The sequence below is a fragment of the Heterocephalus glaber genome, unplaced genomic scaffold, assembly GCF_053883595.1.
Source record: "Heterocephalus glaber isolate CG9 unplaced genomic scaffold, H.glaber_assembly_v1.0 deba00001442, whole genome shotgun sequence".
NCBI classification, from domain to species: Eukaryota; Metazoa; Chordata; class Mammalia; order Rodentia; family Bathyergidae; genus Heterocephalus; species Heterocephalus glaber.
In genome coordinates, this window is record NW_028258296.1 from 43,821,798 (window position 1) to 43,835,536 (window position 13,739).

Here is a 13,739-nt window from a genome sequence, read left to right on the forward strand (position 1 = left end):
TTCTTCCAAGTTCATGTTTCTTTATAATAGTGATGCCTGAGAAAAATAAGCTAACCACATCATACATTTCCTTGAAAGTTCTACTCCTATGGGCATATATTCTGCCAAAGTTTGTTTCAGAGAGAAACGGAGCTAGCAACAGTATGCATGTGCCCCCAAAGGTCTTTTTCTGAGAGCTTCAGCCTTTGACCACAGTAACAGGATGAGTGAGTACCTTCCTGCTCACTCAACAAGCTCTGGATGCCTCAAAGAACAGCACCGTATCTCCCTTCCAGAGTGTCATCTCACGCGCATTTGTCTTGCGCCCAAGAGCACAAGATCATTAACAATCCCCTCTCTTTTTCCAGGCTGGGAGGTGGCTGGAGATCACATATACACAGCTATTGGAGTCTCCGACAACGACTTCATGATTCTCACTCTAGTTGTGCCAGGATTTAGGTGAGGAATACAAAGCCAAGGGGAAACCCATGCCAACTTGGCCATATCCAAGTCCCACATACCTCAGAATGTTTTCAAGGAGAGGGTTTCTGGAGTTGGATTCCACTTCATTTCAGATACCCTTACAGAGCAGAGGAGGGCACAGTGATGGTTTGACTTGGTTGACCTCGAGGCTAACACATTTTCTTAGTTGCTGCCCATGCTGATTTTCCTATTGCTCTCTCATCCCATCTAGTTTCTCCCATTGAAAGGCGACATCAAAAAGGATTTTTAAAGCCTTTAAAAAATAGAGCCAGATGTATCTACAATTCATCTTTACTTGGGGCAAGAAGATTGAGAAGGATTTTTCTTATGTTATATGTGTCCCTATAGCCTAAGGACAGGATAGGACCATAAGCAATTTGTTTGCCATTAAGAAAAAAAAGTTGGGGTTGTAGTTCAGTGCTAAAATGTTTGACTAGGATGTGAGAGGCCCCAGGTTTAACACTAGCACCACAAAAAAAGTTTTTTTAAAGAAAAAAATTAAAAACTTAACAAACTAAAAAGCTCCAGATAGTATGATATAATGAAAAGAGCACTGGATTAGAAGACAGAGCACTTGAACAGCTGAACTGCCACTTAGTGGCCTTGTAAACTTGGGAAAATCACTTTGGCTTTCCAGGCCTCAGGGTCCCGGTCTGTAACATCAATCTGTTATGCAAGACTAGCTCAGGTTGTAATGATTCTTCCAGCTCATTAGTTAGCACAACTGTGTAGAGGGGACTTAAGAACTGAAGCTCCTCAGGATCCAGGCAAATAGCTAAAGCCCAAAGAAAAGCCATAGCTAGGCATGTTGGTGCACATCTATAATCTCAGCATGCAGGAGACTCAGGCAGGAGGATCACTATGGGTTTGAGGCCAGCCTGGGCTACATAGTGAGTTCATGGCCAGTCTGAATTACATAGAGAGATCTTGTCTCAAAAAACAAAAAACCAGGGCTGGGGGTTTAGCTCAGTGGTTCTGCCACCTGCCTCACAAGCACAAGGTCCTGAATTTGATCCCCGGTACCAAAAACAAAAAAGAAAAGAAAAGCCACAAATGGATTTCTAAAACAAAAATGAACTCTTCTGCTGTGAATCCTTTAAAGATGAGAAGAACCACTGAGTGTGCTTCCCTATTGCCAAGTTGACTTCTCCATCTTGCCTTGGAAGCCCCTGCTTTTTATCCCTGGGATGGTGCTCAGCCAATGGCAGTTGTTCAGAAAGTATTAGTTTTCTCTTTCCTTAACCCACATTACTTAGTGTAGGCCAGAGAGATCCTGTGCTTGAAAAATGAGCAAACTTTCGGCTTTATGGAGTAACATTCCAAAAAGTATTTTCAAATTTGCAAATCTGATTACCATATGTTAGCTCTGTTACTGTAAGAAAATGCTTGAAAGCACCAATTTAAGAGAGAAAATATTGGGCTGGGGATTTAGCTTAGTGGTTTCGCTGCCTGCTGTGCAAGCGCAAGGACATGAGTTCAATCCCCGGTACCAAAAAAAAGGAAAGAAAAAAAGAGAGAAAATATTTTGGCTCACAGTTCCTGTCCTTGATCAGTTGGCTCGTTTGCTTTGGGCCTGTGGTGAGGCAACATATCATGGTGGGGAGCACATGATGGAGCAAACTGCTCACTTCATGGCATCAAGGAAGCAAAAGGAAAGAGAGGGTGTACTCCAGTGACCTACGTTCTTCCCATGAGACTTTACCCCTTTAAGGCTCTACCACTTTCGAACAGTGCCATGGGCTAGGGATCAAGCCTTTAACACATGGCTTTTGGAAGGGATTTATCACAACTGTAACATTAATGTAAAGTGCTGCCTCACTCCCAACCCTAGCCCACTTGGACATGGCTCTTGCTTTCTCAGAAGAAAGATGAATGGGAGACACTGGCTGAAGACACTGAAAGTTTGGCTCATTTAAGCCAGACAAAGCTGAGTAAATGTAGATAGTTTGCATCCTATGACAGTGGTGCTTCTCCAATTTTAATGAGAATACAGACTTCCTGGGAATCCTGGTAATGTGCAAATTCTGATTCAGTGGCCTGGGGAGGGCCTAAGGGTTTGCATTTCTAATTAACTCCCAGGGCTGGTGATGCCACTGGTCAGCAGACCACCTCTGGGTTTCATAAAGCATGCCCACATTTGTTATGGCTTTGGCTCTCACTACAATAACTTCTGTTTTACAACTGAAGAAATTAGTTTGGCTAGGGCAAGCTCACATAGCTTGGGTGGGAGAACTGAACTTAGTCTATACTCTTTCCAACATACTCAGAACTTAATCTTGTCCCTAGGTGACCCCTTGCTGGTATCTGGACTTTTTAAGCAAGCACTGCCTGGCCTCCAGAACTGATCTTTAATTTCTGCCCACACAGACCCCCACAGTCAGTGATGGCAGACACAGAGAATAAAGAGGTGGCCAGGATCACATTTATCTTTGAAACCATCTGTTCTGTGAACTGTGAGCTCTACTTCATGGTGGTAGGTTTTCCTTTCTTTGCTGGCTATGGGGCTTCCAGGGAAGGGTTGGCTCCAACTGTCCCAGTGGTCAGTCAACACAATGGGTACCTGCTCATAGTGATTTGACAGAAGGAGGGCCTGGAGTGACCTTCGGGAACCTCACAGTTTCACATGGGTCTTACCAACTGTGATGGCCTGCAGAATGGCAGTAGGATAGGTATCCCCAACCCCTCCAGCCATCATGCCTTCCTCACTTGTCTGTCCTGGGTTCAGGGCATGACTTCAAGGACCAACACCCCCGTGGAGACATGGAAAGGTTCCAAAGGCAAACAGTCCTACACCTACATCATTGAGGAGAATTCCACCATGAGCTTCACCTGGGCCTTCCAGAGGACCACACTTCATGACACAGTGAGTCGCTCCTCTTCCACAGACCCTCAACTTCCAGAAGGAACCATTTGAACCAGGAGGACTACTGTCATGAGCTCGTGTATGAGTCCAAGCTTTAGAATGCAGGGGTTGGAAGGATCTTAAGGAGTCCAGCAGAGAACTGTCTAGCTGTAGCCCTCCGAGAATCATCCAGCCTTGTCTAAAAGATCTCCAGGGAGGACGACAGTATGAGTCCCTTTAGTCATCTTGCTATCCTTGCAATCCCAGCCCATGGTGAAGTCAGACCTGTTGTTTTTAGTAATAATAGCTCTTGTTTTCTTAATTCAAAGTAATACAGGTTTATTACAGAAAACTTGGAAAATAAAATAGATATAAATAAAAAGAAATAAAATCTGTCAAATCTTAATAACCAGAGATAGCCTAGTTAATATCTGGAGTACCTCCAATATAGTCTTTATTTCTTGACAAATACATATTTTCCCCCTTTACTAAGAAAAGTCTTGCTTTTTTCATATAAATGTATCTACTGCATATTTTCCTGCTGTACTTAATATGTTTTGTTTTGTTTTTGGTACCAAGGATCGAACTCGGGACCTTGCGCTTGCGAGGCAGGCAGCGGAACCACTGAGCTAAATCCCCAGCCCTGTACTTAATATTTCTAACGTAACTTAAAATTGAGTCAGTTTTGCTTTAAAATTGCACAGAATGCTCATAAAGAGCTATTGCTAAGTGATTAAAAAAAAAGCTGCTTCTCAGATTTTTCTCAAGTGCCACAGGATAAAACATTAAGTACTTTGCTATTTCCACTGTTGCTGCTAACTCAGGCCTCTCCCCTCTCCCCTCTTTTTTCCTTGTCTCCAGGGCAGAAAGTACACCAATGATGTTGCCAAGATCTACTCCATCAATATCACGAATGTCATTGATGGTGTGGCCTCCTATTGCCTCCCCTGTGCCCTGGAAGCCTCTGACATGGGCTCCTCCTGCACTTCTTGTCCTGCTGGTTACTACATCAACCGAAATTCTGGAACCTGCCATCCCTGTCCCCCTAATACAGTCCTGAAAGCTCACCAGCCTTATGGTATCCAGGCTTGCATGCCCTGTGGTCCAGGGACCAAGAGCAACAAGGTGCCAACAGCCTGTCATGCATCCTAACTTTGGCCCTCCTAGTTGGATGGCTCAGAGGGTGCTGGGTCCTGGATGGGGTTCTTGAAGGGCTGATCCCCAAGTGCTCCCCCTAGCATGCATCTAGATTGGCTTCCTAGAGTCCCTGGCCATGGGTGATGAGTTCTTAACAGTAGGGTAAGATTTCCCTCAGTCATGGACAAATCTCGTCTTCAGTTGATAGTAAGGGAGATCAGTGACCAGTCTGGACCAGAGGGTTATTTGGTGTCTGTAGAGAGACACAAAAGGAAAGAATAGTGGCTCAAACTCAGCCTAGTCCAGTCCAACCTGTTATCATGAGTTTGTCCCCTCTCCTTTGGGAAGGTAATCCAACTTTTGCTGGGACATACCTGGCATTTCTTTCTTCTACCCCAGTGGCTTCTCAGCTTTACAGATATCCAAATTCCTCTCTAATGTAGAAAAACAGTACTTTTTCTTCCATATATAGTTGAGAAAGTACATATGACTAAAAGCTCTTAGATACTCATTAATGGTTCTAAATGAATTTGCATTTTACTGATCACAGTCACACAGATATACATCTATAAGATGTTATGTTCTCAGGCATGCTGGCAAATGCCTGTAATCCCAGAACTCGGGAGTCTGAGGTGGGAGGATCACCTCGAGTTCAAGGCCAATCTGGACTACATAGCGAGTTCAAGGCCAGCCTGAACTACACAGTGAGACCCTGTCTTAGCCTCCCACCAAAAGTTGTATTCTCTGCAAATCTGCTCAGATTAGCTGTGTAATAAGTGTGCCAATTCTACAAACCTTTGACAACCTCTTTTGGGTACCCTGGACCTTTGCCACAGCCATCTTCCCCTGGAGCTCCCTCTGCTGCTATGGGAGGGAATAACAGTAAGACTGCCACTTCACGGGAACCCTAAAACAGGGATGGGGGAGGGGGGTAAAGCCCAATTCGGAGTTGTTTCCCACAGAGAACCTGAGGAAAAAGAAGCAGCAGGGTTCCATGAATTTTAGATGGCGGGGGGACTGGTACATCAGGGGGGAAATTAGTTTCTTTCTTGCCATCCTGAACATCCTTAATTTAGTTAATGCCTCACTGTCTACTTGAAAGTAAGAAAGGGCAGAGGCTGGGGATGGATGGGATGCAGAGTGCTTGCCTAACATGCATGAGGCTCTGGGTTCAGTTCTCAGCACTGAAAAAAATCAAAGAGAGATTTTGCAAAGAATACTAATATTTGTTTGGAAATATGAGAAATCACAATGGGAATATGCATACCATAGTAAACTAAGGGTATATTCCAAGAGTTTGAGACAAGAAAGAGTTTTCAGACAAAAATAAAGAGGATCACATCAGATATTTGAAAGCAGTGATCCTTGGCCACCATGATTAATAACAAGAGCGGTGTCAGTCCAAGGTTGAACGGGGCACTTGCTGAGCAGATGTCCTAGTAGTAGCACTTTTTGCATAAAGGAGTGGCGAAGCTGGTGATGCTGGCAGAGTCCCTTGTGATAGCTACAGCTAGGCTACATGTAAGAACCCTTCCGTCAGGCTCGTACATCACACATGTGCCAGTACCGAATGACGAGCAACACATAAATCTCTATATTGCTTGGTTCACTTCTTTTTAATGCAAATCCTTTCTCCCTCCTCTTTCACCCCATTTGGGCTGGATTGGGGTGGGAGAAAGTCTGCTACTCTTTGCTGTTTCCCCTCAAGGCCCAGCATGTCCAGCTGACCTCACCAGATCCCTCTTTCCCCAGATCCACTCTCTCTGCTACAACGATTGCACCCTTGCACGCATCACCCCATCCAGGATCTTCAACTACAACTTCTCGGCTTTGGCAGCCACTGTCTCTCTGGCTGGAGCGCCGAGCTTCACTTCAAAAGGGCGGAAGTATTTCCATCACTTTACCCTGAGTCTCTGCGGAAACCAGGTAGGGCGCTCAAGCTGATAGTGAGAATTGAAAAGGAAGGCCAGTGGCTCTGAAGCCAAAGATGGACATAGGAGGGAGGAACGCAAAATCCTTCAAGCAACAAGGGATTGAGGAGGTTAAAGGTTTTAAAAATGATTTTAATGCTCCCTGAGGACTTTTTATCCTAAAATTAGATAACCTAGATGATAAATGTTTAGGAGAATAAAAATGCTTAAAACAAGGTGTTTCTGGAAAATTTCCCCCCCAAAATGATTATTTGTTGGGGATCTGTAGGGGTGCTCAGATTTTAGAGCATGTTGGATTTTGGATTTTCAGATTAGATTTATTCAACTGTTAAAATCTATGAAAATACCCCCCCCCAAAAAAATCTGAAAACTGAAATACTTCTGGTTTCAAGCTTTTCAGATAAGAGATCTTCAATTTGTATATAAAAGACCAGGAAGGTGGTGTGCACCTATAATCCCAGCACCTGGGAAGCTGAGGCAGGAGGATCACAGCAAATTCAATGCCAGCCTGGGCTACATAGTGAGTTCGAGGCCAGCATGAACTATGCAGTGAGACTCTGTCTCAAAAACAAAAAAATAAAAGACCAGGAAGAGCCAGGCATGGTGGCATTCACCTATCATCCTGGGTCAGCCTGGTAGCCCAGTGAGACCCCATCTCATTTAAAAAAAAAAAAAAGTGGGCTTCAGAAATCAGTATATTTGTCACTTGTTTTCTAGAGGCTGGATAAAATAAATGGTCTTTAGTTCATCTTCGTGTATCTTTGCTGACAGTAGAAAAGAAAATACCACGATTCTATGAGAAAGAATGTCACCATCAGCCATTTCATGCTCCTGCAAATATTTTGGATCCAAAATCCCTAGGGAGAAATGTAGGTGTTCCCATCACGGCTGCAAGTGACTAATTATATGAGCCGTGATCAACAATGGGAAGTTTGGAAAGCTCACTTCCAATGAACAAGATAGACAGCATCTAGGACAGTGATGCCAAACCTTTTAGCATTCAGTGAAACAAACAACCAGGTATGGCACACATGCCATAGCTTTGCCACCACTGCTCTAAGATGTTGAATCTGTGGCTCTACATCACGCAGCTGCCACCCTTCTGAGCACACAAAAGCATTGGTGTGCTTCTGCAGAGAACTGCCAAGGAATAAAGGAATTTATAAAAGATTAGATATGGGTGTCTGCCTTATTTTTAAAAGTCTTTGAAGGTTTAAAATGAATCCTCAGAAGTAACAAGTAGAGGTAACTCAGAAAAGAAGACTGATGAAAATAAGCCCTTTGTAGTGAAAATTCCATTCAGGGAGTTAGGAGAGAGGTGAAGGTAGGAAATTTGGGGTATTGTGTCTTATTTGCTTTTTGGGCTCCTTTGATCTTTTCAGAAATACTGTGTATGGTCACACTACAGGTCTTCAGTTCAAAGACTTATTTTATTATAATGTACAGTTTCTTTCTGTTCTTAAGTTCTTCATCTACAGAAATCTAGAAGAAGTGAATAGATGCCAGATTTAGCTCCATTTTCAATAAAATTTGTAACACCAAAAAATGTTATGCTTTAAATACTTAGGCCACCTAAATTTAAAATATTGAACAACAATCAATAATATTGATATTAGCAAACAAGTTATATATTGACATTCCATAAGCTTAACATTCTTGAAGGGACAAATATTTTCTCTATCATAGAAAGTCAGTTCCTACCTTCTTCCAGATTTCTACATGGTGTGATTTCTACACGGTGTGATTGTTAAAGACTGGAGGAGAAGCAAACTCCTCCCCACCCCTCACCCCAACCAGGAATGGAATTCAGGGCCTCCCACTTGGCAGGCAGGCACGGTGCCACTGAGCTACATCCCTGGCCCTGTATGTCTTCTTTTAAAAATGGAAAAGGGGCTGGGGATGTAGCTCAGTGGCACCGTACCTGCCTGGCAAGTGCAAGGTCCTGAGTTTGAAAGGGCTCTAACTGCCCTCAATGTCAGAGAACTAGTCACAGGGTCTGTTTTAACCCCTAGAAGTCTCTGTCTGGAAAGTGCTTCTGAAATAAACATGGTAGAATCACAGCACTGGGGGAGACACAGAAGGAATGTGAATCAGGTCAGATGTTCAAATAAATTTCACTGGCTTCTGAGATGAGTTACATGTTTCATTTTCTGTTTAAAAAATGAATTAAGACAAAGAACCCTTAACTGTGGGGCTGGTAGATTAGAACTGCAGCCTCACAACTTTCCTCATAGAGAATTCACAGGTGACTTCAAGGAAGTTAAAAAGTGTTGGGGACCCTCGAACAAGAGTTCCAAAAGCCAGGACACATAGGCTTTATTTTTAGCTTTTTATAAAAATGTAAATGTTTTGTCATTAGATGTGGGATGAATCATTCCATTGTAACATACCATTGGAAGGCTAAACTTTTAGATGTGAAAAAAATGACTCCTTTTTGGAAATTCCTCGGTGACCATTTGCTTCTAACTACATTGTCTCTCTGCCCCATCCCCAATCAGGGTAAGAAAATGTCCGTGTGCACCAACAATGTCACTGACCTCAGGATCTCTGAGGGTGAGTCGGGTTTCTCCAAATCCATCACAGCCTACATCTGCCAGTCCATCATCATCCCCTCAGAGGTGACAGGGTACAAGACCAGGGTATCCTCGCAGCCTGTCAGCCTTGCTGACCGACTTGTTGGTGAGTAACCCAGCTGCTCCAAGCTCATTTGAGTGCGCGCGCGCGCGTGTGTGTGTGTGTGTGTGTGTGTGTGTGTGTGTGTGTGTAAGAAAGTGAGACTGCCAGGCCAGGAAGCCTTTATCAGGAGCCCTACTCCAGATTTCTGTTTCCTGTTCCATCTTGTGAGTCCAGCGCCCCAGGCGCCTTTGATAAACCTTTGGTTTGCTTTTTCATGAGCCATTCAGGGACATGATGAGATGAAGTAAGCTTGGATGTTGACAGGTAGTGGAAGAATTGTAGCAGTTTCTAGCTAACACTACTACTGAGAACTAATTGGGAGCTCTACTTCTGCAGGGATATCAACAGATATGACTCTGGATGGAATCACCTCCCCAGCTGAACTTTTCCCCCCGGAGACCTTGGGGATACCAGACGTGATCTTCTTTTTTAGGTGAAGACGAGAGGCCAGCCTAATGCAAGTGAAACCTAGGACTCTTCCTCAGTTTCTATCAGATCCCTCCCTCTAGCCACATCCCACTATCAAGCTAGAACATGTCTGAGGTCTAGCAGATCTGCTCAGTCATGAGTAAAGGCTGGTTGTTCTCTTATCCCAGCTGCTTGTTTATTACTGGGACAGGTCTGCCCTGGAGGCAGGAGAAATACTAGAAGATCTACACAGACTTCTTTCCCATCTAAGAAAGCCCCACTGTCTACTAGCCTTGCCTCTCCTTGGTCAGTGCTCTTCCTCCTTCACTAGATTGTCCCATCCCTCTCTCCATAAATAGACCAAAGACTGTGTGTCAGGGTCGGGTCCAAGTCCTGACTTGCCCAGAGAGGGAATTATTCCATGTTGACTTCACTTAATGGCTCCCTAATAACACAATGGGGGGATATTTCCCCCCATGGGGCTGGCTTTCTCTGCAGATCCAATGATGTGACCCAGTCCTGCAGTTCTGGAAGATCAGCCACCGTCCGCCTCAGATGCAATCCACTGAAAATTGCTCCTGGAAGCCTGTCACTTCCACGGTAATCCTTACAAAAGGTTGTGGCTAAGGCCATAGTCTTCCTTCACTGGTCTTCTTCCATCTTAAGAGCCAGAGATTACTGAAAAAGGGCAGAACAGACAAATAGTTTGAGGTTCATTAATGGATTCTTGGGAGTAGTGTCACAGCCCCAAATCCTCCATCTTCAGATAGGAAGAATGGGAGCAAAGGAAGAAGCAAAGCTTCCTTCACATCCCCAGACCATTATGGTGGCAGCAGCATAGCATGGTGGCTAACAACCTTGTCTGTCAGCCAGATTTCATCAGCAGCTCCATTTATAGCTATGTTAACATAGATTCAATTCTCATAGTCTCTAGGGTTCTTTTTTTCTTACCTGTGAAGTGGGCATAATATTAAGTTCCCTCAGAGAATTATTGTAAAAGCTAAATGAAACAATGAGACTTTAGGAATTCTCTTGGAGGCTAGAGGCCATTATCAAGATTAGTAAATGTTTAGGGACCCTAGAAATCTCTTAGGATAGAGGCCCAATTATGAGTTTAATAGCTCAGTGCACTAGATCAAGAACTTTCAAATGAATAGACCACAGAATAATGCTCCCTCTTTTAATTCCCACATAATGCCAACTAACACCTTGATGGGCACTGGTACTTTGAGGAGCACAGTTTGGGAAATGCTGCTTGGAAACCAATGATCAGGGAGCTGAGGAACAAAGCAGGGCATCTTGATCCAGCAGTGGTGTCAGAGCATAAAATTACTATTCTTGCCATTGTAAACATCACAGTAAAATGCAAAGCAGACATCCTTCCTGAACTCCACCTTAACTCCAATCCCACCCCCAGGAAGCTGTATCAAAGTGGGTATTGAAAAAGTCACAGGTCCACAGGGAGGACAGGATCCTCTGAGGGGCTGACAGGCAGCCATGCTAAAGCTCCAACACCTACATTAGCTCTCATCTGATGTCAACAAAAAACATAAGCAGGAAGAAAGTCAGGGAAATTGAGTTAAGAACTAGTTGGGAGGATCCTGTGGAACATTTTGGGCAGAGAGAAGATGAATCAGGCAAGCAATAAAAGCAATAAGGCTCTAGCCAGATCTTCCTCCCTTGTCAGGCAAGTGAGCTCTCCTTTCTGCTTTGCTAGCACGTGTTCTGATGGGACCTGTGATGGCTGTAACTTCCACTTCCTGTGGGAGAGCATGGCTGCTTGTCCGCTTTGCTCGGATGCTGACTACCACACTTTCGTCAGCAGCTGTGTGTCTGGGATCCAGGTAGGTTGCCCTCTGATTGGGGACTTCCTAGGAGAGAAAAGGATATGAACTTTGAGTTCCTTGTTTTTCTTCCCAACAGAAGAGCACTTACGTATGGCGAGAACCGAAGATATGCTCTGGTGGCATCTCCCTACCTGAGCAGATTGTCACCCTCTGCAAAACGATAGATTTCTGGCTGGAAATGGGCATCTCTGCAGGCACCTGTAGTGCCATCCTACTCACTGTCCTGACCTGCTACTTTTGGAAAAAGAATCAAAAGTACCTGGTGGGGTATTGGGAGGATGGGTGGGGTTGGATCATTGAACAGGGAGAACATCTGAAAGTAGAAGTTTATGGGGCATTTCTCTGGAGTTGGCCACAGACCCTGTGACTCTGGCTGGAGGCTTGTTGTACCACTTATCCACTGTATGCTCTGGTTATCCTCACTGCTGAGCAGGGATGGCACCATGTGGCAGTGTATAAATGACTGTTACATTCAGAAAATAAAAGAAAAAAAAGAAAAGAATATTCTTCAGCTGGGAGTGTAGTTTTGTGGTAGAGGGCTTGCCTAGCATGCAAGAAACTGGTTCAGTCCCCAGCATCAGAGAGGGAAGGGGGGGAGGGAGAGAGAGAGAGAAAAAGAGATTCCTCCAATCAAGGGTTAGGTTCCTCCAACACTTTGGAGGCTGAGGAGGTGGAAGGATGGAGAGTTCCAGGCCAGTGTAACCATACAGGGCTGTATTGGGATGTAGCTTAGTGGTAGATGTAGCCCAGGGATATAGCTCAGTGGTAGAGCCCTTGTCTAGTCTGTACAGGGCTCCAGGTTCAATCTCCTTCAGAAGGAGGAGGAGAAGTAGGAGAAAGAGGAGCATCAGGAAGAGGAAGAAGAGTTTGTTAGTCAGGCATGGAGACATATGCCTGTAATCCCATTTACTCAGGAGGGTGAGGCAGGAGGACTGCAAGTTCAGGGCCAGTGAGGGCAACACAGCAAGACCTTGTTGCAAAGTAAAAGTTAAAAAGGGGCTTGGGATGTAGCTTAGTGGTGGAGCTCTTACCTAGCACATGTGAGGTCCTGATTCAATTCCCCATACTGAAAAAATAAAATAAAAAATGCAAATAATGACTTTATGATTTCAATACATCCATCAAGTTATGAAATCACAAAAACAGCCAGCCTTAAAGAAAAAAGATCACTGAACTGGCAGCCAAAACTACTCCTGCATGCCCAGCCCTAATACCATTTTGTTATGCTTCAGTTTCCTTACCCACGATGTGGAAGAATCTGTTTATAAACCAGCCTCTCTCTTTTTTTCCTCCTTATTCCCAAATTCTGAGTCTTGTCTTTCCATCCTCATTTCACAGACTTGAATACAAGTACTCCAAATTAGTGATGAATGCTACTCTTAAGGATTGCGACCTCCCAGCAGCTGATAGCTGTGCCATCATGGAAGGTGAAGATGTGGAAGATGATCTCTCCTTTACCAGCAAGAAGTCTTTCTTTGGAAAAATCAAATCACTTACCTCCAAGGTAGGATACTGGAGACCCCAGCAGTTAGGTTCCAGTTTCCTGTCCAGTGTATGACACAGGCCTGAGAAAAAACCTAAAAGACAGAACTAGGAGAGACAGAAAGCAGAGTGTCAGGATGACCAATGCCAGTGCAACCGACCAAGGTGCTGGTTTGTCCAAGCCACTCATTTTTATTAGTAATCAATTGGGGTAAAGATGAGCTGTGTGCAAGGGCAGGAATACATGGCAGGATGCGCAGTTTCTATGGAAAGTAATGTAAGCAAGACTCACAAAGGACAAGACAAAGCATTCTCAAATTAGGAGCAGAATAGACAAAATATATGGTTGTAATTAGAATATTGTCCTTCTAGTTAAGAAGGTTTTAGTTGTGGAAATGGAATTTGGGTGCGAGTTACTCTGACCTCAGCATGTAGGCTTTGGCCAGACTCACTTCTCAAAACAAGCCAATTGTGGGGTTTACCCTTCCCAGCCTGCACTTTTTACAGCCTGCTTTGGGCATAGTCAATATTGTAGTCCCCTGCAGTAGGAGGCCAGTGCACTGAGGTCAGAGTGGAGGGTCTGAGAGATGCAACTCCTAGGACACTGAATGGCCTTGCACTGGTCAGGCACCACTACTCAGCTCCCAGCTCCCCCACTCCTCTATCCCTCACCTGAAATTTCCACCTTCTAGCCTCTGCCTTGTCTGTGTCCCAGTATTCTTTTCCCTGGGCCCTAAGGCTCCTCTCTCCCAACATGCACTCCACTTGGTGGACTGTTTGGGCCTTTTAATTTCCAGAAGGAGTATTGAATCATCCATGTTGTAGTAATCATCTCTACCCTTTTCTTTTTTCTTGGATTGGGGGGGTCATCTCTAGATTGACTTCTCATAGAAATGAGGCTGTCTTTTGACCAGTGGAGGGTGCTGTCCCCTAGATGTCTAGGCCAGGTCCTGT

At 44.4% G+C, this 13,739-nt stretch overlaps 1 protein-coding gene across 7 annotated transcripts in view; it reads left to right on the plus strand.

Moving 5' to 3' along the window:
- Elapor1 (endosome-lysosome associated apoptosis and autophagy regulator 1) overlaps positions 1–13,739 on the plus strand; it is an 80,015-nt gene that overhangs the window by 62,731 nt on the left and 3,545 nt on the right. For all 7 annotated transcript variants that reach the window (XM_021265605.2, XM_004853614.4, XM_004853617.4 and 4 more), the window contains 11 exons: positions 348–438; positions 2,830–2,935; positions 3,188–3,325; positions 4,166–4,429; positions 6,194–6,367; positions 8,871–9,051; positions 9,385–9,481; positions 9,955–10,056; positions 11,174–11,300; positions 11,380–11,558; positions 12,642–12,807. In XM_021265605.2, the coding sequence (XP_021121264.2) occupies positions 348–438; positions 2,830–2,935; positions 3,188–3,325; positions 4,166–4,429; positions 6,194–6,367; positions 8,871–9,051; positions 9,385–9,481; positions 9,955–10,056; positions 11,174–11,300; positions 11,380–11,558; positions 12,642–12,807 (1,625 nt within the window). The remainder of the gene's footprint in view (positions 1–347; positions 439–2,829; positions 2,936–3,187; positions 3,326–4,165; positions 4,430–6,193; positions 6,368–8,870; positions 9,052–9,384; positions 9,482–9,954; positions 10,057–11,173; positions 11,301–11,379; positions 11,559–12,641; positions 12,808–13,739) is intronic.